Source organism: Nipponia nippon, unplaced genomic scaffold (assembly GCF_047370975.1).
Source record: "Nipponia nippon isolate SJK-2023a ecotype South Korea unplaced genomic scaffold, ASM4737097v1 scaffold_2, whole genome shotgun sequence".
Lineage (NCBI taxonomy): Eukaryota > Metazoa > Chordata > Aves > Pelecaniformes > Threskiornithidae > Nipponia > Nipponia nippon.
Genome location: NW_028262336.1, coordinates 120,169,532 through 120,191,029, shown reverse-complemented (window position 1 = coordinate 120,191,029; position 21,498 = coordinate 120,169,532). Strand labels below are relative to the sequence as shown.

General features: G+C 40.0%; 1 protein-coding gene across 1 annotated transcript in view; it reads right to left on the bottom strand.

Annotated features, from left to right (window-relative positions):
* Positions 1–6,202: 6,202 nt before the first annotated feature.
* SLC36A4 (solute carrier family 36 member 4) overlaps positions 6,203–21,498 on the bottom strand; it is a 127,209-nt gene continuing 111,913 nt past the window's right edge. Inside the window, exon 11 of the mRNA XM_009470373.2 lies at positions 6,203–10,367. Coding sequence (XP_009468648.2) covers positions 10,060–10,367 — 308 coding nt within the window. The 3' untranslated portion in view covers positions 6,203–10,059. The remainder of the gene's footprint in view (positions 10,368–21,498) is intronic.

The window sequence follows — 21,498 nt, the reverse complement described above, 5'->3', positions numbered from 1 at the left end:
CCACGTCTACCTGTCTTTTAAATACCTCCAGGGATGGAGACTCAACCACTTCCCTGGGAAGCCTGTTCCAGTGCCTGACTACCCTTGCAGTGAATAAATTTTTTCTAATATCCAACCTAAACCTCCCCTGGTGCAGCTTGAGGCCGTTTCCTCTCGTCCTATCGCTTGTTACCTGGGAGAAGAGACCGACCGCCACCTCGCTACAACCTCCTTTCAGGTAGTTGTAGAGAGCAATAAGGTCTCCCCTCAGCCTTCTCTTCTCCAGCCTAAACAACCCCAGCTCCCTCAGCTGCTCCTCATAAGACTTGTTCTCTAGACCCTTCACCAACTTCGTTGCCCTTCTCTGGCCACGCTCCAGCACCTCGATGTCCTTCTTGTAGCGAGGGGCCCAAAACTGAACACAGTACTCGAGGTGCGGCCTCACCAGTGCCGAGTACAGGGGCACTATCACCTCCCTGGTCCTGCTGGCCACACTATTCCTGATACAAGCCAGGATGCCGTTGGCCCTCTTGGCCACCTGAGCACACTGCTGGCTCATGTTCAGGCGGCTGTCAACCAACACCCCCAGGTCCTTTTCCGCCAGGCAGCTCTCCAGCCACTCCTCCCCCAGCCTGTAGGGTTGCATGGGGTTGTTGTGACCCAAGTGCAGGACCTGGCACTGAGCCTTGTTGAATCTCATACAGTTGGCCCCGGGCCATCGGTCCAGCCTGTCCAGGTCCCTCTGTAGGGCCTTCCTACCCTCCAGCAGATCGACACTCCCACCCAACTTGGTGTCATCTGCAATCTTACTGAGGGTGCACTTGATCCCCTCATCCAGGTCATCGATAAATATATTAAACAGAACTGGCCCCAACACTGAGCCCTGGCGAACACCACTTGTGACCGGCTGCCAGCTGGATTTGACTCCATTTACCACCACTCTCTGGGCCCAGCCGTCCAGCCAGTTTTTCACCCAGCGCAGAGTGCACCCATCCAAGCCATGAGCAGCCAGTTTCTCCAGGAGAATGCTGTCGGAAATGGTGTCAAAGACTTTACTAAAGTCCAGGTAGACAACATCCACACATATGCACGCAGTCAGCAACAAAGAAAGATCAATGCAGACAGAAAAAACAGTGCTCACACACCCACAAACAGCACCGATGGGCTGATCCTGTTTCCCCTCTCTGGATGATCAGGATTAAAGGCTGTTAGTGAAAAAAAGGTAAATATATACATATATGTACACATATACATATATAGATAGACACAATACAGACCCCTCCAGCTTCTGGTTTTAGCCATTCAGTCTGCAGTTGCTGACACCAAAGAAAACAGCTATTAATGGAGTCCAGTGAGAAGGCAGAGAGACTGCACTGGTCAGGCACAGGGCATGGACAAACAGACACCTGTACTGACCATCCCCTGCTCACATGTGAATGACTGGCCCCTTTTATCTCTACGTTCATAGAATCACAGAATTCCTCTATTTTTTCCAGAACACTTTGATCCCTCCCTTTTCCCACCTTTGGTTCCTACCCTAAATGTCCATAACAAGTCCTGTACAATCCCAAAATACGCTTCCCACATGTCCCACAGGGTGTCCCCTACCCCTGTAAGTAGTCATGCCCTCAGTCTGTGGGGTGATCCTGGGAGAGCCTCTCCAATTGACCCATTTTGATGGTTTTCACACGTGGAGCACAGGCCAACTGCTGTCCTGTGACAGGCCTGGGAGCAGCCAGGTCAGGGGTCCCATTTCTCTGATGAGGTTATCGGGGTTCCCCTGTCCCTTTGCGTTTACAGAGATCGGTCTTTAGCCACACCACCGGCCACTGTTCCCTTTCCTTGTTTTACATGACAGCTCCTCACAACCATTTGGTGCAACCTGTGAAACTTGCTCCTTTGAGATAAACCCTTAGTAAGTTCTTCCCCTGTAGGAATGAAAAAAAGGTAAATTATCATCTAAAGCAGGGTTCATTCACCCGCCATTGTGCCTCTGTGCTCCTTCATGTCTGTGGAGATGAGCCTTTTGCCATAAAACCTTGCAGGTTCTGTTTCTGTAATTTGAGAGGCGTCTGCTTTTGCATGCACTGCAACTTCTGCTGAACTCAATCTAAATGTCTACTTATATGCTGCTTTCTACATCCCAGCTGTTATTTACATGGAGTGAATCTACGGAACTGTAAATTGAGGTCAATTCTTAATTGTTAATAAAAGTGTTTCAGGAAAAACAGATGAAATGAGGAGTAAAAAAAACCCCGACCACTACCAGATGGTATTCACCCAAGTGCTCTACAAGAACTCAAATATGAAACGACTGAGCTACTAATAGCGATTATAAACTAATATTTAAACCAGTCTTGGTACATATGTCCAGGGGTGTAGTCAGCTCACAGACCTATATTGTAATTGGTCAGATCTAGTCAATACCATACTGGGAACCAGAGGGTAACTGGGCTAACTTTGGGCAAGATTCAGTCTTCTCATGCCATGTGAGATAGTCCAAGGTAACAAAGACATCTGCAGGAGGCCTGGAGATTACACACAAAAGGATGGAGAAGGTTCTTCTCCCTTCCTTAAACCCCAACAAAATGTTGCATTGGTTTCCCCTGTGGACAGCATGTGAAAAATAAACTATAACAGATGTTAGTTGTATTGCTTAATTTTTTACCAGAGGATACTTGGACACTTGAGAAACCTACAAGGAGCAGAAATACAGATTATTCCATACGAAGAAATAAAGCAGAAGAGTGGGAGGCCTGACAAGGCTCATAATACATTGCAGCGCTTACATAACGGTAGTGATGTACACAGCTTCTCCAGATCATCTGGAAACATTTCAATATCGAATTAATAAAATAATCACTTTTCCATGACGTCCCTCTTACCTTTCACTCTGCCTAAGATGATCTGAGTGGAATCCTTCAGGTTTTTCATCGATTAATCTCTTTCCTCACTTCTAGCTGGTAGTTTTCCAAGTAACACTTTCCCATCTCTGTCAACATGTTGAGATCACAGAAATCCTATTTCATCTTCATTTATATATACATTTTGAAAAGAAACAATACGTAAATGGTGGTGCCGTTCTGCACAAGGCACAATGGAAGATTTTAGGAGAGCAATCCAGTGATGCCTTATGCTGGTTGGAAATGTTTTAAATTTATTACTTTAACATGGAATTAGGATACATGCAACTACAGTATGATCTGAGGTAAGCACATAGAAAATATGGTAGCAAAACTGGTAGCAAAATATTTAAAACAAATTACTCCATAGGTCTGCTTGCCGAGGTCCTTATTCAGGTGTTCAGAGTTTACTACAGAGCTGGGTCACCCAGAACATGAACATCATGATCTGGATTTTATTTTATACCTCTAGCTCAGAAATCCACCCACATCACCACCCCATGAAAGAAGGTTCCTGAAAACCAATTTTAAAAAATGCAAATCTATTGCCATAACCAATGACTGAAACAACTGGGAATGCACAAGAGCATCAAGACATCCATGTGTGATTTGCAGATATGACAAGAGACCTGAGTCCTTCCTGATCAGCAGTAGGAAACAAGACAAGATAGAGTGGTAAGCCATCACGAGCATTTCAGAGTTATATATGCTTTTTGCCACTGCAAGCAGCATGACTTTTCGGGGTATTCAGATCTAGGTTAAATTTAGTTAGCATAGCGTGGACATAGATGTCCATACATGAGCTGGGTGTCTAAGCTCCTACAATAGTCACTGAAGCCTAGACAGCAAGTCAGCACACTTGAGATGCATAGAAATGGATCAAGACCAAGCCTCAAGTCAGGCATTTAGTGTGATTTGTGATGCCACAGTATTTCTGGGACATTTGCATGGAGGTGCACAGATATCACCAAAGATACGACTTATGGGAAACCTGTGCTTTTCTGGAGTAACACCTGAAGATGGCACCAGGCACTATATTTAGACAAATGAATTCCCCCATAGTGGCTGCTCAGCTAAATTACACTAAGCTCCGTTACCCATGCTGTCCAGGGACTCAGTCCAGCTGCCAAGCAGAGACAGGCACTGCCCTTTGCGATGCCCTAGTGTATCTGGCCTTGTCTCCTACTGCTGATCAGGAAGGGCTCAGATCTGTTGTCATATCTACAAACCACAGATGGATGTCTAGATGCTCTCATGCACCTAAAATGGCACCAATACCTACATTTAACTAACGTACTTGAGCCCTAGATTCTTTCTAAAAGTTCATACTGGTATTTCATAACACCATGACTCAGGTACCTAACCACAGCTCTCTACTGCTGTTTGAAATGCCCTTTGGTATCTAAAGACATCCGTAATTACAGAAGAGGTCAATATGACACAGGATCTACAGGAGGCCCAAGCCTTTCTTCGACAACAGCAAGTCCATGTCATGCAAAATATCCCACAATGACTAAAATGACAAGATGTGCTTATGTGTGGGCAATATATTCTATGCCTGCATATTTGTATTGATACTTCTTAAGTCCAGTTCAACAACAGTTCACTATTTTGTCTATATGCATCAAGCTCATTGCAAGATCAGGGACTGAAACTGGAGAGGGATGACAATTATTAAATGATCTTACTTGTTTCTGATTGCTGCTTCATTCACATGCACCCAAATGTCTCACAGAGGCTTTTCATACCTTGGAAACTAATTTCCCTCCCACATACCACAATTTATAAGTGTTCATTTTCAGCCTAATAAACAGGAGTATTTGAAAAAGGAAAACTACATTCTTGCATTCATTTTGTGTTTTACACTTGTGAAATAGTAGTTTTGTCTCACAGACATCTAAGATATACAAAATAATCTAGAATGTGAAGTGTTGGCTATATATGCATTTCTGTCTTAACATTTTAGAAATTACTTCTTCTCCACATATTAGAGGAGAATAACGGAATCTAGTGTTCCCAGTAACTAGCCACCTAGGGCCAATTTTTAAAAGAAATAATCAGATTTAAAGCACTCACAAAATTTAGGAACTGAAAACTCAGGTTAAAAGGACTTGGACTCTCAGAAGTAGAAGTGTTGCTGAAAGTCAGCTTCTAAAAGTACATGTCCCTAACAGCTAGGTCCACGGGGGAATTTGGCCATACCTGTGCTTTTGCTCGTCCTTTAGGGAGATAAGGATTCAAAGTCTTCTTGGCTCCCAGGAGACTGAAATCCATCTTTCCAGTCTAACAGCTACAGTCTCTCTGCTGGTGTTAGAGGACTTTCAGACCATTCTAGGTTTCTTATTTATAATACAGGTTTTTTGGTGGATCACTCTCAAGGACATTTGTATACTACTTCAGTCTAAATTGTATTTATACAGGCAACTCTATAAGGGGTTGGGTGTTTCTGGATGCACCAATGAGCACACCTTCAAAGGGCCTTGTATTAAAATGGGGAATACTTTTACAAAATTGGTATCTGATAATTGGTGAGAACATGAAAGCTTATGCTGCCACTTTTGTTTTCAACTAGTAATTTCAAATTTAGATAGAAAGTACAGAACTTTAATATCAATTTCTTCCATACCTAATTATCCAACACTCCATACTTAAAGTTAACACCAAGTCCATACCAAGTATGTAAGGGCTTGTCCAATTTTAAAAAGTCTGGCTTTTTCTTTGCAGTTTTCCAAATGGGAACTGGAATTTCAGCTGGAATTCCTGGCTGCCTTTGTACATTTAGAAATTAACTCATTTATTTTCATAACATTTACTTACATAACGGTTACTTGGGAAGACAAATGCCATCACTCTGAACATCCCTCCCTTCCTCCTCCTTCCCCCAGCTTTATAAGCTGAGCATGACGTCATATGGTATGACCATATCCCTTTGGTCAGTTGGTGTCAGCTGTCCCAGCTGTGTCCCCTCCCAACTCCTTCTGCACCCCCAGCCTCCTCACTGGCGGGGTGGGGTGAGGTGAGGAGCAGAAAAGGCCTTGACTCTGTGTAAGCACTGCTCAGCAATAGCTGAAACATCCCTGTGTTATCAACACAGTTTTCAGCACAAATCCAAAACATAGCCCCATACCAGCTACTACGAAGAAAATTAACTCTATCCCGGCCAAAACCAGCACACTTGGATAACTTCAACAGAAAAACAAAGGTCAATTCTGCATTAAGACAGCTATTTCTTCTAGTGATGTAGTAGTGGTGACAGGCAGGATAACAGTGAGTTAGCAGGATAATATTATGTAGTCTTTATTAATACAGAAGATTTAAATTACAGAACATTAGGCAAACCCACCCTCTTACTTGCCCAATATTTGAGGATGAACAGTTACAGACAAGAAAATGATCCAGTTACTTATAGTGCAGCTAATGATTAAATTACATTAAAACCGTTAACAATGTTATACTGTAAAATATAAGTGCATGTACAGTATATAAATACAATAGCATTCTGTTCCTTATCAGGAACATAAGCTAATCACATACATTTTTCCATTTAATTTAGCTTGTGCTAAAGTACATTTCCATCTTAAATATATATTAATATAAACCATACCTATTAAATCTCTCAGTTTCACTCTGCATCTTAACTTGCAATTTATATTACAGTACTTTAAAAGCTGAATGAACACTCTTATTATTCAGAAGAGGTTTCTGTCAGAATTTCCTATCTTTTAAATCTTTGGCAATGTTTCACAGGAACACTCTTATTATTCAGACTTAGTAGTTTTTCACTACATGACATTTTAGTCTTATCCAAGTCTGATTCCCGACTCTTTCTATTTGAAAGAGCAGGCCACGCAAATGCACTGTATGAGTGTTAAAATAACAACAATCCTACACTGTAGGAGAAAATCGACACTGTGCAAAATATATTAATATAACATTTTAAAGATTCAAAAGCTACAACATTGTTAGACATGGCAACACCGGCCCACTGCATAAACACACTACTTCATACCTGGTCAGTCAGTGGCAACACATCAGTCTGAAAATCTGCTCCTTGACAGGCTGCTCCCCTGTCAGACACAGCAGTAAGATGTGTAAAGGTTTGTATTCAGGCCGGGTTATCCAAACTTTGATGGCTAAGATTAGATTTCTCAAACTTATCAACCTTCTAAACAAATCGCCTGACTTTCAGCAAGATATGCTGCGTCCACCTGGGTACCAGGGCCACCCATCTAGGTTCTAGGTTCCCAGCTCAGCACATGGCCATTGATAGTTCCATGTCAGTATTCACTTGCACCAGCCAAAAATCACCACCAAACTCTGAACTGGTCAAGCCCTTCTGCACCCTGGCAGAAGCACCTTCTCAGAGTTGCTCACTAGGACACAATCAATGCAGAACAGATGGTATGAACGGACTTTACAGTCCTTTATTCTCCAAAAACACATGGGCAGAAAGATGCAAAGCTAACAAGAAAAACAACTTTCACTTAAATCCTGTCAGTCCTACTAAAAATGATCCATGTAGAAGTATTTAACGTCAAGTAAAATATGCCGCACAGAAATATATTCTATCAGTGTGCAGTGTTTGGTTTAGGTAAACAACAGATTCATTATGAAACAGATGGAAACACTTAGATTCAATGTCTTGTAAAGCAGCTTAAAGACTAAAAAACCTTTAAGATGAAAAGCCGGTTACCTTTTGCCTCTTGCTAACTACCTGTGTTTGCTCCTCTGTGGCACTGTCATACGAAAGGTTAATTCTATAGCGTCATACCTGCAAAGACTCATCCCTTAAAGTGCCTACCAAGTATTTAACTTTGTCCACGCTAAAATGAAAATCAGAGCATTGCTCAGAACTATTGCTTGAACAAATACATGCAGTTTGAACTACATTCTATAACGAATCCCTATCAGAAACGCCCTCATCGACATGGACATAAAAGTGCTCAAATACAGTCACCACATGGTGGATGACTGGGGAAATATTCTGAAGAGAAAATACAAATATAGATATATCTAGCATTATATTACTTTAGGACTGTAGTGCCAAATGGTAGATTACCAAATGGTAGACTTCTGAGGAATACACTGAAGGCAGGCAAAATATTACATATATTTCTATCTCAATTTGTATGAATAGAGTAGAGAGGTTTTGGCATACCGTATTTCTTAGGGGAATATTATAATTAAAAATATCCCTTAGAAAAAGGAGTTTCTTCATAACAGGGATGAGTATGATAAATACAGCTCTATTGTTGTACAAAATATAGAGTGTTTTTAGAAAACAAGACCAAAAATATAGCTTTAGCATTTGGAGTGAAAGTCATCTATGAAGTGTGAGCCAGAAAGTCAAATATGAACCCTGAAAATCAGGATTCCGGCTGGGGACTCAGTGCGCAGGCTTGCTGAACAAAACTCTTTTCTACCCAATTACCAACTTATCAACTTGTTCTTTTTTTCTTCCAAAATGGACAAAAGAAGCAAAAATCAGTAAAGGGCATGTTAGATTCTATTTAAGGCAGAACATGAGAATGCAAAAATAATAATTATATGTTCCAATAGAAATATAGATAGGCAGTCTGCAGACTTCTAGCAACAGGTAAAAAAAAATACAGCATTTCATACATTTGTATAGTGGAAATGAAGGATAAAGAAATGGTGTAAAAAATGGGTCAGGACAGCAGTTACCAAAATGTACAAAAATAAACTACTTATAATTTGTGGTGTTGAATGTTTTTGCACCATTAAAGAAAGTAATATTGCTCTGATAAACAACATCCTGTAACTTCTCATTCAAAATCCAAAAGGGATCTATAATTACTTTCTAAAAAAATATCATATTTTCACATGTATACCCTATGTCTCATATCAGCTGTACCTCTCTACAAAGTACCAGTAGTTGAAAGCAAGTCCTGAGACAACCCACATCCTCGGACAACCTGCGGGCAGGTGGTGCACTGTAGGGACAAAGGGCTTCAGAGTAGACATCCCTGGTGCCCCCCCCCCGGCCCACAGCGCTGTGAAATCACAAGTTCTTTCACAAATAACCCACAGCTTATACGCGTGAAAGTATGGCACAAACTCCATTCTAGAAAGTAGTGTCTCATCCTTTCCTTTCTCATACAGAAAGTAACATCATGAATCTTTAAGCTGCTCTGGACAGTCAGACCTCCGTGGTTCTTCTGAGCATCACATTGAGATTTCCCTGGAGCAGGGGTCTGGCCATGCTGAACAGCTCATGGTACAGGAACATATAGTAACAGATCAGGTAAGATGGCAAGAACACTCCTAACTGGCTATCTTTTGGTCTAATAAAAGATCCAGCCTTTACCTCTAAACCTTACCTTACAGTCTTGTCCGTTCTTCAGCTTAAATGTTAAGTCAGTCGGCATGAGAAAAAAATGCCTTTAAGCTTATTGTCACGTAACCAACCACCAGCAGTGGTCTGCTATACCAGCCAGGGAGGGCTTGGTCCTTCCAATAGCTTGAAAAACTCCCCTTGGAGCCAATGCGAAAAGACTGAACAAGAGTCACAGTTATTCTGCACAGTGCACTCTAATTCCAGACATATCGACTCCCTGGAACCGGAGCCAGGCAACTGCAACTACCCAAAACATTTTCCACAGCAAATATCTGAAGTCCCCAGAATGGAAATGAAAAACACAGCTGCTCTTTTCTAAAACTATAGTGTCTCTGGTTTGCTGGGGTGCAATTCACCCCGTCAGAGACAGCCAAGAGAAGGTCTATGCATCACTGAGCTCCCACTCCAACCCTTACAACAGAGCTGGAGGGAAAACAGTAGTGCCTAGACTTGGTGCCTAGATATGATGAATGGATTGACTTCCACCTTTTCTGAGGAGGAAGGCATCTTGACTTCCCTATAAAAATTCTTCTTTTTTTTCTTGCAAATAACCTAAAATCATCTTTCCTTCCTATATTCATGTATATATTTTAAATCCTTACATCAATTCAGTTTTTCACTAGATGAGCAGAGGTTGAGAGCAAAGGGGTTAATTCAGGGAGCAGATGGGAAGGAATGAAGGAAAGAACAAACAACAGAGGGAGAAAGGGCTGCATGCTATTTTTCAAAAATTCATTTGGAAATGGAATTTGTCCCACACGTAGGTCTGCCATCTAGGATTCCTTGTTAAGGAACAAAACAGTTCACAGCGCCTGGTTATTACTTTAAACCAACCACCAAGTTTGTAGCATTTAAATCCGCAGAGATGCTCTCTGTTGCATTAGCTAGAACTGTGGATGCAGGATAAATGATTTCTTCAACCGTCACGTATGTCCCTGTTAAAAATCCAACAACTCCAATGACAGCTATAAAAATGTCTTTAAATATTGTCCATAAACTTAAGTTTTCCTTGTAGAAAGTGAGGATTTCAACCAGTGGCGGCAGAATCAGTGCCAGAGTGCTGCTGCTGACGGCTCCGACGAAAGAAATCACCAGGTCTAGGCGAGGGATCAAAACTGCTACAGCACCTAAAACACAAGAAGAGTAACAGTGGCTTCAGATTCAACATCCTTATGAAAAACAAAACCGTGACGAACACATAACCTAGTGGTTCATAATTTTTAAAAAGTTCTACCATTCACTATTTTTCCAGCTCTAAGTGGTGTACGATACATAGATTAATGCACGTATTTGTGAGTAAGATACATCTTCATGCTCATGTCAGATATTTCAATGCTGAATTTCTGCACAAGATGGCAGAGCTTCAGGTTAAAGTTTTCTTGTATTTACAGGGTAAATAAATTTGGCCTGCAAATCATAGAGAAATGAGAAATATGAAATTGTATGGAGACGTTTTACTTTTTTGTTATTGTTGGGTTTTTAAGATGAAAGAATAAAGTTCAGGAAGAGTAAGGGCTGCCCAGGAAACAGTGGGCAAAAATATACTATTATTAATTGCGATATATTTCTAATAATCTAAAAGTGACATAAAATTATTCAAAATGAACCAAACCCGCTGGCCACTTGGCAGTCTCACAATCATTTAAGTCACTTTTACCTACAAACTTGCCTCTTGAAAAATCTTGGTCTATACAATTCCATTCAATTTGTAAAATGCCACTATAATAGTTGCCCAGTTAACTAAACGAGAACTTAGCTCTGCCAAGAGACACGTCTGAACACAAGGCCCACTAAGCCTTTTAGCACGGCATGGCCGGTCTCACCTCCTGAAACTACACCATTCGTAGAAACAGCTTCCATCATTTTGGACCAGAACCGCTTCTGGTTTTAACCCCTTTGGCTGGCAAGCCTAGGCAAGGCACCCTAGTATTAACTCAGATACATCAGTTGTCATGTAATGTTTTCAGTCCTGTATTAGAAAACAGCTTTCAAAGGCCAGCTGAGCAGAGGCCTCTACATCATCTCCTGTATGTGGTGGAAACGTCTGTCTTTTTTCCCTTCCATGAATATATCTCCTTCTAGCTGTCAGACGTTATCGTAAACATCCACAGCATCTGCCTGCTTGCCATTTTCTATCGCTTCTCATCAAGATAAGGAAGCAATCAGGAAGAAAAGGAATGGGGAAAACTGGCATAAAAGCCACCGCCAAATCAAAAATACCACATAATATGCTTTGGTTCTTCCATACCTCCCTTCTTAACTCTTAAGCCGTCATAAAAGCATGTTTGGCTTTAGAACAACTCCTCCACCAACCAAATACTACGTAAACAATGTTTATGGCAATAAACAAATGGAACAAGCATGAAGGAAATTCTCATGTAACACATGAGGATTAAAACCAGAAGGTGCGTATTAGTTTCATAATTTCTCAAGATGAGCTTTCTGTTTGCAGAGCATCTTTGCTGTGGGCTGAATGCCACCATCTGTGTCAGATTCTGACATCTGATTATGAAAGGCAACATACTCAAGTTATGTTAGTGCCGATGTTCTCCATTGAGAATATATAACCTGAGGAAATTGCATTGGCCAATACACTCAAAATTCACTTGCAGAACACAACAGTTATCTGCTGCTACCAGGTAACCGTTCACTACACATTTTAATAGAACCCCTAACTACAGCGATCTCGCGTAAAAAGGAGGTAAGACTGAAGGCATAAGCCCACAGAGGGATAACGGATTCTCCAGCCCATCCTATTTGGAAGAAGCATATCATGCGCAGATCTGCCAAGAAAAATCAATTAACTTGTTCTTGCTTGTCTTGACTATAGTTTAACACTTTGTGATTCTACAGAGATATGAGAGGCACCATGTGGCCAAAGGAAGCTTGGGCAGAGACAGAGGTGTCCTTCAGAAAACCTTAGGAATACCCTGACACTCAAAAATAGATGAGCCAAGTTTTTTATCCCACTGTTACGATGGACCTACTCAATGCCAAACAAACTGTTTCTTCCATTGCATGAATATGACATTTAAAGACTGGAAATGCCATGTGTTTATGCATTATCTAGGACAAAGCTGAATGGAATGAGAAACGAATTATGCCAAAGTTACTAAAAGTCACAAAGTACCCACCTCTATAACTTTTGTGGCCACAACTCCCACTCAAGCCATAAAAGTAGGCACTGTGAGTGCCCAAACAATATAGGATGAGTGCTCAGAGCAGACTGAATGCAAGCTTGCTTGATGCTTGCACAGCAATGCACAGTTCATAAGTAACTGGAAAGTGCATTTGAAGTATATTTGCAACAACTGGTAAAACTCTCAGCTAATGAATATGTTGAATGTGTTCTTCTGAAGCAAAAGAGAGGGCTGCACATTTATTATCTTGCCAATTTAATAGATGTAGTGGGTGTATTCATTAAATATAGATTTTCAGCTTCTGTAATAGACCTCTTTCAATTCTACATGTGTCCCGAATTCAGAAGGTACTCATTAATTTATAGTTCATAGTTTTGTTTGAAAAGTTCTGCTTTATTACAAATAATAAGAATATTTTTCATACTTTTTTAACTGGAAAAAAATAGCTACAGTTTATGATTGCTTCAGGTCACAGACAAGCAATATGCTATGTGTTGGCTTGTATCTCATCAAATGTTTGTCTGGCTCATACAAATTTGTATGAATCTGGATATTGCTGTGGGAGGGAGTTTGGAAATGTATTTCAAGGTTTTAATTAGTGCCTTATTTATTCTCTAACAATCCAAGAGAAATACAACTCATGTTTATTACCTACCAAAGAATGTCCTCAAGAGTTAAGAAAGGGGGCCAGTTTCCAGGAGAAGTAAACAAAGAGCATTCCTACAGGTAGGGAACCTAATTTCCCCAGCCATGCATAGGTTTTAAAAATACAACATCAAGAAGAAATTCTGAACCTTTATCAACAGTCTTGAAACTTTCTGGTTTGGAAGCTCCGGAAATCTCCACTGAAGAAATAAGTCCTACAATATTAATATGACACTTATTTTTGGCCAACAGCTAAATTGTCTTCAGGCTTGAATGAAACAGCAAGAGCTATATTAACAAAGCATCCTGCAGAGATAATGAGAGATGGCAACACATTAATTCTACCTGAGCTCTGCAGCCTAATCTCAAAAACCAGTAATAATGGATTCTCCAGCCTGTCTCAGCCATGCAGTCACCCATTTGTGTCAGCTGGGGCTTTACTGGGGGAGGAACACTATAGTAGAATGTTTCTATTTTCTTAAGAGACATATCATCCCAGTGGAAAAATACCCTTAATTTTACTCTGTTTATATTATAGTGCTGCTTCTTTTACGACTTTCTCTCCTTGTTACAGAATCAGCACATTACTAGCCAGACTTGCTTGCTTAAGTGATCTCAAAGAGACCACTGGGAAAAAAAAAAAATTTCCATCTCTATACTACTCCCCAACCTAAGTGCATTCTAACTGCAGACGAAGTCAAATACGTGATCACCATATTCCAATACTTCCTCTAGTAACCAAATATTGAGCTACTTTATTTCTATGAAAAAGTAATGCATATGCCATGCTAAATTCTTGAGCAAGATGGGCACTGCTGTAATTAGGATCTATGGATCTAAGTAAGGATTGAATTATAGTTTTGGTCCTGTCCATACACAGATCAAAAGCAAAACGTATTATGACTTCATCAGGAGATGTGAATGATACAGCTCACTTAAAAAGCATTTTTTCCATGTTTCTAGTAGGACTTAATTTATTTATAAGCATCCTATAGGAAGACAGAAAGTAATTTTGAAATTTAAAATGCTAATGATACTGGTAATTTCTACTAAATTTTCCTTTAGCCCAATAATAAAGCAGTTTAATATTTCTTTACTAAAATCATTAAAAGAAATTACTTTCCAGATAGTACCAGATTTTAGGTTTCACCTAAGTATTCAAACATAATTCTGACAAAAAAACAGGTCAGCGGTATTTATACATGTGCCTCTGAAGAAAAGAAGTAATACATACATTACCAGATCAGTACTACGGCCCAAGCAAATCGTCCTAAGAGCAGATTTTATAAATTACACAGTCAAAAAGACTGAGGGCTTCTTACGTATGAGAAATGTTGGATATTACTAGGGAGTGGTAACTTCACACAGTTGAAGAGCAAAATAATTGTCTCAAGCGATATACAGCCAGTTTTCTTCAAAGGCAGTGATAGTATTGAAGAGGTCCCTGCTCTTCATGAAGTCAGCACACCCCAAACTTATTCTCTATTTGTACCACTTCCCCAGGACCAAATCAGAAGACTGGAGCATTGATGTATTAAAGACGGGTGTCTGACATACATATAACTTTCCAAAAGCAGAAAACAAAATTATATTTTTAACAGACAGATGCCTATGATACGGCAAAGAAAGAGTCCCTTTCGGAGAGAAAAAATGCCTACAATTAAATGTTTGCCAAAGAATTCTGGCTGTAGGCAAAATGGCACTTCAGAATATCAGCTTGAATCCTCCTTCCTATTTTAATATCCCAGGCTGTGCTCCCTGCCCATCTTTCCTTACTGCAGTAGTGCTCAGCCAAATTGGCACCCTCTTCTTCCCTTCACCTTACTGCATTGTCTCCTGGATCCCCTTCCCTAATGCAGCACCTTCATATTTTCTTCCAACTCATTCCTCCCCTTCTGCAACACTCTCCTCCACATTGCCCAAGTTTTTTTTTTTTCCTTTACCTCCTAAGAGAATAGGAAACCATTTCTCTGCTACAGACTACCCCAGAAAGCTTAGCAGGTTTGGCTGCAAGGCGTTTACATGTGCAGGCTGGACAACTAGAAAGTCAAGATATCTACATCTTCTTGAGTGGTCATTTGACCAGGGGATTCGTGTTGTGTTTTCTGTGGAAAACAGAAAACATGGAAATATATTTCCATGCTGTGTACATGAGTTACATCTTCCACCTTGGCTTGAAGGCAGGCAAAACAGTGTGTGCCACCCCTCGGACATCAGCTGGACACTGCAGACTTTTTTAGAGAACCACAATAAATCATTTTTCCTTCTTTTATAAACCAGTAACATACTACGCCACAATTAAAACAATTCACATTTTTAAATAAATGAAAAAATCTAACAGAACTTAGTATTTCAAGAAAAAGCGGTTCATTTAAATAAATAACAAAAAATAATGCCTTCCCTGTGCGTTCCACAGTGGAAACTAAACTGTGTTTTGATATATATGTACAAAGGAATACGAGACCAAATAGAAACCTGTTATTAATCTGAAGATAAACTAAGGCAAAGAATCACTTAAGAGCATTTGCAAATAATTTACAGAGCTTTGCACACAGGTAGAAAGAACTACCCATTGATGGATGCAGTTTAAAAAGAAAAAATTATTTTAGATAAAGATCCTGATATTACATAACTGTGAATTAGAAAATTATTTTTTCTGGCTAAAAATGCTAATTAACAGGGTTTGAGGTGGTGGTTGTTTTAGATGTTCTTTGGACATCAAAAGACTGTAAGATACATACAGAAGATAATTTCTTTTAAAATTATTTAGATTCAGTCTTCACCAAAAATAATTTTCTTAACCCAATTTCTTAAAAAGCATCCTTTTAAATACCCGCTCAATCTCAAAACCAAACCCAAATACAAAAAGGAAGAAAGCAGAAGATAAATTGCAGTTATAGTACAAGGTGACAAATTCTCCTTTCACACTGGAGAGAAAAAGAGATACAGCTTGCACGCAGGATGACCACACACATCATATGGTTTGGCTTTATTCCTTTTGGAATGAAGAACTCTTTCATCATTATCTTCCTGCAACACACAGGACACAGAGACAGACAGTACTTCACATCATTTGCCCTCACACTACAACTCACTGTTTATGATTGCTTTGTCCGATGTTAGTAGGAAAGACCAGACTCATACAGGAGAAGATAATTTAAATAACCTCACCCTTCACAATGAGAGGTAATCAAGGACACTGTCCTGACTCGCAGCAGAGCCCTAATAATCTCTTAAGGGAATGGGCAGATCCATCCCTTCCCCAGAGCCCTCTACATCAGTTTCTCAAAGATGTGTTAGTAAATTCTTTTCTTATAGCACTTTGCATCAGAGATTTCAAAGCTGTTTACAAAAGGTTTTATATTTATATTCTTTTTATTCCTTAAGCACAAAGAAGCATAAAGAATGACATCGGACCAAACAGGGACTTAACAGACACATCGTGTCCACAGTTTTTTTACCAGATTACCTAAAATGTCTACACCCAAGCTAGGACTGGCACATACCACTGGTACGAGAGCCCCTCGAGGACAGCATTCCCTCCATGCCCCACTAATAAAATCTCTCCCCCCTAGTTGTCTGTGCTTTATACAACCCCAAAATTCAGGTGGTGTCATTTGTTCAGATTTCAGTTTCCAGGATCTGCACTTACTTTAAGCAGAATTCGGTGTCACAGCAATCTGACGCAGGAGTAGGCTGTGTGAGCAGGTAGAGATCACAGGGACAGGGACGGAGTAGCAGTGACACAGCTATAAGGCACTTCTCCCCCCTGTGCACCTCCTCAGGACCACTCAGAGTGACTTGCTCACTCCTAGTCAAATGCCAAAGTGGTAGTTAATAAACTGCCTGGCCTCCTTACCCTGTTCCGTCTGCCCCTCATCAGATCTTCAGAATTAATGTCTTTTTACTAAGCACCCCTCTTGGGTGGCACCATGTAAAGCAAACCAGGCAGCGAGACACCAAGGAGGCTCCTCATGCTGCAGGCTGCCCGGAGCTGCAACACCAAGCCATCTTCAAAACCCAGCAAGCACAGGCACTTGGCACAGCACACACTGTATTATGTGCAAATGTATTTCACCATTTAATTAACTATGAGCCACGGGCTCACAAATGACATCTGCTTAGACTGTTATATTTGAAACATTGTATTTATTCATTTGTCTCTGCAGTAAATTTATTTGAGCTTTGCTACCGATACTTTACCATACAAATCTTTTTAGACATACTTCACTGAAATAATGTAAACAACTGCTACATGCAGCTAGATTCAACAAATGAACGTAAAGCATGCAGCAAAACTCATTAATATTGAGCCCTAAATAGATGATCCTACACTAATACAGTACTGACACTGTTCCCACTGCCAAGGAGACTTCGGACAGCTGATTCTATGGACCCACCAGAAATTAATCTGCAATTAAACTTCTGTCCTCTTTGTCTCAGTCTCTTAAAATAAATTGCGACTCAGACAGCTGAAGGGCTCCCAACAACACAAGGAAAAATGAATGTTTTCTCATCCAAGCACAAGACTGTGTTTGCTACAGGGAGCAGAGGTGAAGAGAAGAGTTGAGAGCCATGGCTAAGGCCTGAAAAGCCAGCCATGCTGCTTCCGATGCTGCTGGCAAGTCATATTTCCCTCCACTCACCGTCACCACGCCATACTCCCCAATCTTCCTCTTGGATGCACTATGTATATCAAGCTATGTCACAGGAAAGTAGGCAGTGATCCATGGCTATTTTGCTATCTCATAACAAAAGCAAGATCCAGGCAATAATAAGTTAAAATAATGTTATATTAAACAGTTTGTCTTGCCCTCACCCTTGAAAATAAAAATTTCATTACATACCTTTTGATTGCTACATAAAGTGAGTAAAAAATAATGTAATTAAGATTAAATTGAACATAATTACCTTGAATCTTAAGCTACTATACGTTGCTCCATAAATACTAAACATGTACATATGAAGGAGAAACATTGCCAAAGACACCTTTAAGAATAGTTACAATTACTTGTTTTTATCCTTCAGGCTTCTTGTCCTATTTAATAATAAAATTTTACATTTCTTCATTAAAGATTATTAAAGGAACAGCTGATTAATATGACAAAAAATATTTATGTTACTGTGGAATCCTTTTGTCAAAATAGAATCCATCAGGATGCCAAAAATCATAATAGCTGTGCCAGATAAATCATCTTCTCTCATTACCATCTAAGGACTAAAAAATTTAACAAATAACAGATTAAGTTAGCTCTCCCTCCTCCCCCCAGGTATTAAATAACAAGGAGATTCTATTCTGGATAAGTGTAATAAAACTTCTGAGCTAAGAGTCTCTAACCTGTGTTTGGCGGTGTTGTACGTGCTACAGCTTCCATTAGCAGGAACATATTAATTTGCACGTTTCCAAACAAGACGACTTCTCGGGAGACCAGCTTGCCTAAGGAAGGAACTCATGACTCTCAAAAGACGGCATACAGGAGATGGAAGCAGGGGCAAGCTACAGAGGAGAAATTTAGAAACATCACATGGACATGTCTGGATGGGCTCAGGAAGGCCGAAACTCAACTGAAGCCAAGGTGTTCAAGGGATGCCAAGGGCAATAAGAAGAGCTTTTACAACCACATTGGTAATAAAAGGCTGAAGAAGGAGTGTGTAAGCCTGCTGCTGAATGGGGTGTGGGATTTAGCGACAGTACACACAGGTAAGGCTGAGGTACTCAGTGTAGCCTTTGCCTCAGTCGGTCTTCCAGCCCCTGTGATCAGTGAAAGAGCTCAACGGGAAGAACTACAATCAGTAGATGAGGACTGAATCAGGGATTACCCGAGAGAACTCAAACCATACAGGTTTACAGGACATGACGGGTTGCATCCAAGACTGTTGAAGAGAACTGGCTGATGTCCCTCTAACACCACTCTATATTGTCTTTGAAAGGTCATGGAAATTGGGGGAGATCCCTGGTGACTAAGGGAAAGTAAATGTCGTCAAGAAAGGCTAAAAGAATAATCCAGGGAAATATAGGCAAGTCAGCTTCACCTTGGTCCCTGGAAAAATAATGGAGCAAGTCATCTTGGAGCACATTTCTGGGCACATGAAGGAGAAAAAGGTGACTGGGAACTGAAAATATATTTATCTAGGGTAAATCATGCCTGATCATCCTGATTGCCTTCTCTGATACAGTGACTGGATTTATGGATGAGAGGAGAGCAGTAGATGTCATTTACCTCAACTTTAGAAAGATCTTTGACACCACCTTCCACAATATTCTTGTATCTGGATGGAGGGAAACCAGACGGGTAAAAAACTCATTGGACAGAAGAATAGTGATTAATGGGTCATACTCTACCTGGAGGCTGGTAAAAATCCTACAGCTAGTAGGGGAAGTAAAAGCTTCCTGTAACTGATAAAACCATGAAATGATCACTTAAGAGGACATGAATGATGTTCGTTAAGCCTAGAAAATGATAATGTGCTAACTACAATATTAATTTCTCACAAAAACGTCCCTGTATCACAAAGTAACGGTGCTGAAAGTGGGCTGACATCATATTTAAGTCCGAAACAATTTAAATAATTAATTTTTAATCATGATTCAAAGCTGGATTAAAAATTATATTTTAACAGTGATACTTCACATGCTTTTTTATTTCTTAAGTAAAATGGCTTAAAGAGGTATTCATTCTTACTTATTTATAACTTCAGATGATACATCATATTATTTAATTAAAGCAAGACTAAGTATCGTACAAACTAAATACTTTAGTCCCCAGAGAAATTTTAGCCACTTTCAAATGGGAAGCCACACTTTTTCATAAAAAGCAAATGCTTGGATTCTCATGTAGTTTTTAAGTATCTGAACTGGCCTGCTTATTTTGGGCTGTGAAAATGCAGAGGGTTTTGGTACGATCATTGCATATGGCACATACTATATTATTACTGACATAACTTGTGAATTTACTGCAACATATCAAAAGTAAACTAAAAAATAATGCCCATAAAAAGACAACAATCACAATGCAGTGGGATGACCAATGCATTTCCAAAATAATGCTTTGCAACAGCTGGTGTCACAGGCACAAGTTAGTTAAAGCCTGCTGTGTCGATTGATGATATAGAAAAAACAAGCTGCCAAGTGCCTTGGCTTCCTGGAGAGAATCACGTGCAGTAGCTAGTTGAGGTTCAGCTCCCTGTGTTGACAGGCTTAGGCAGATTAAGTACTGAATTATGGCCTGCAGTCCAAATCCATCAAAAAATGCAGTCATCTGCAGATGTTTTTAATCTTAATTTGTTGGCATTTCACCTCGCAAAGTGATGTTTGGAGAGAGCAGCTTGCTTCATCATGCAGGAAAACTCGACTGCCAAATGCATAGCTGCCTACAGCTCAGCACGGGGAAATTCAGGCACAGCCTGTGTCTGAATCATCGTCCTCTCCTAGAGTCAAGCCAGCTGTGCTCGCTGCAGGCTGGGGCTTACTGCACAGGTCACTCCTTGCCAGATGTCGGGAAACACCCCCTGTAGGCTCTGCGTGCCCAAGAGAAGGGGTCACCCTCCTTAGCATTCATTCTTAATTTTTTTGTGACCCAAGTAAATCAATACCCAACATAAATACATGATTGCATATCATAAGCCTGTACCGCTATAGACTATCCTTTAGCTATAATTTTCAAAGATCTCACCATTGTCTCTTCAACTGGGAGAGGGAAAATAATAACGTGAGAGGGAAAATAATAACCTAATGCTTACAGCGGTTACACAGGAATAGGGGGACTAGGGTTCAGTGCTCTCCTCAAGGAGTTGAGATTTAAATCCCACTTGAGTGTCCCAAACACTGAGTTTATACGTTTCACCTAAAAAATTACCTTTCAATTCTTTTGTTTTTTCTAAACATAATACTGTTAATTAAATCACCTAAAGAAGTTTGCCAAAAATTTAATTTTACTCCTGAGTCATAAGATTATTCAATCTGTGTCTTTTTTTTTTTTTTTTTTTAAAGTTCCCTGAATTGCTGATTCACTGACATTTTGCCAGAGGAATTCTCAGATTTTCTGCAGAGTTTTTAAAACACAGCTCCATTTCGACATTTCTAAAGGAAAGAAAACATTTTACAACCTGTGTGTGTTATCAAAATACAAATGATCTGGCTGTCAAAGCCTCATTATGACTTCTGAGAAAACAGTTTTCTGAAATAAACATATTTTCTACTCTTCCCAAATTTAGCAAACTTAAAGTTACATTTCAAATCAGCTTTTTACTTAAGAATGAAGCAGTTTGGTTTCCTGCCCTATAACAGTGAACATAAAAGAGCACGCAGTCTTCATGGCATGAAATTTTCTGTTAAAAACAGTACTCATAAGAGCCAGTGATTTGATGGATCTGCACAGGATGTAGTCATAGGATGTAGGTTCTTCAGAAACAGCAGCGCACCAAACAAGCGCTTATCTGAGAAGGAAAAACAGTAAAAAAGCAGAAAGCATCT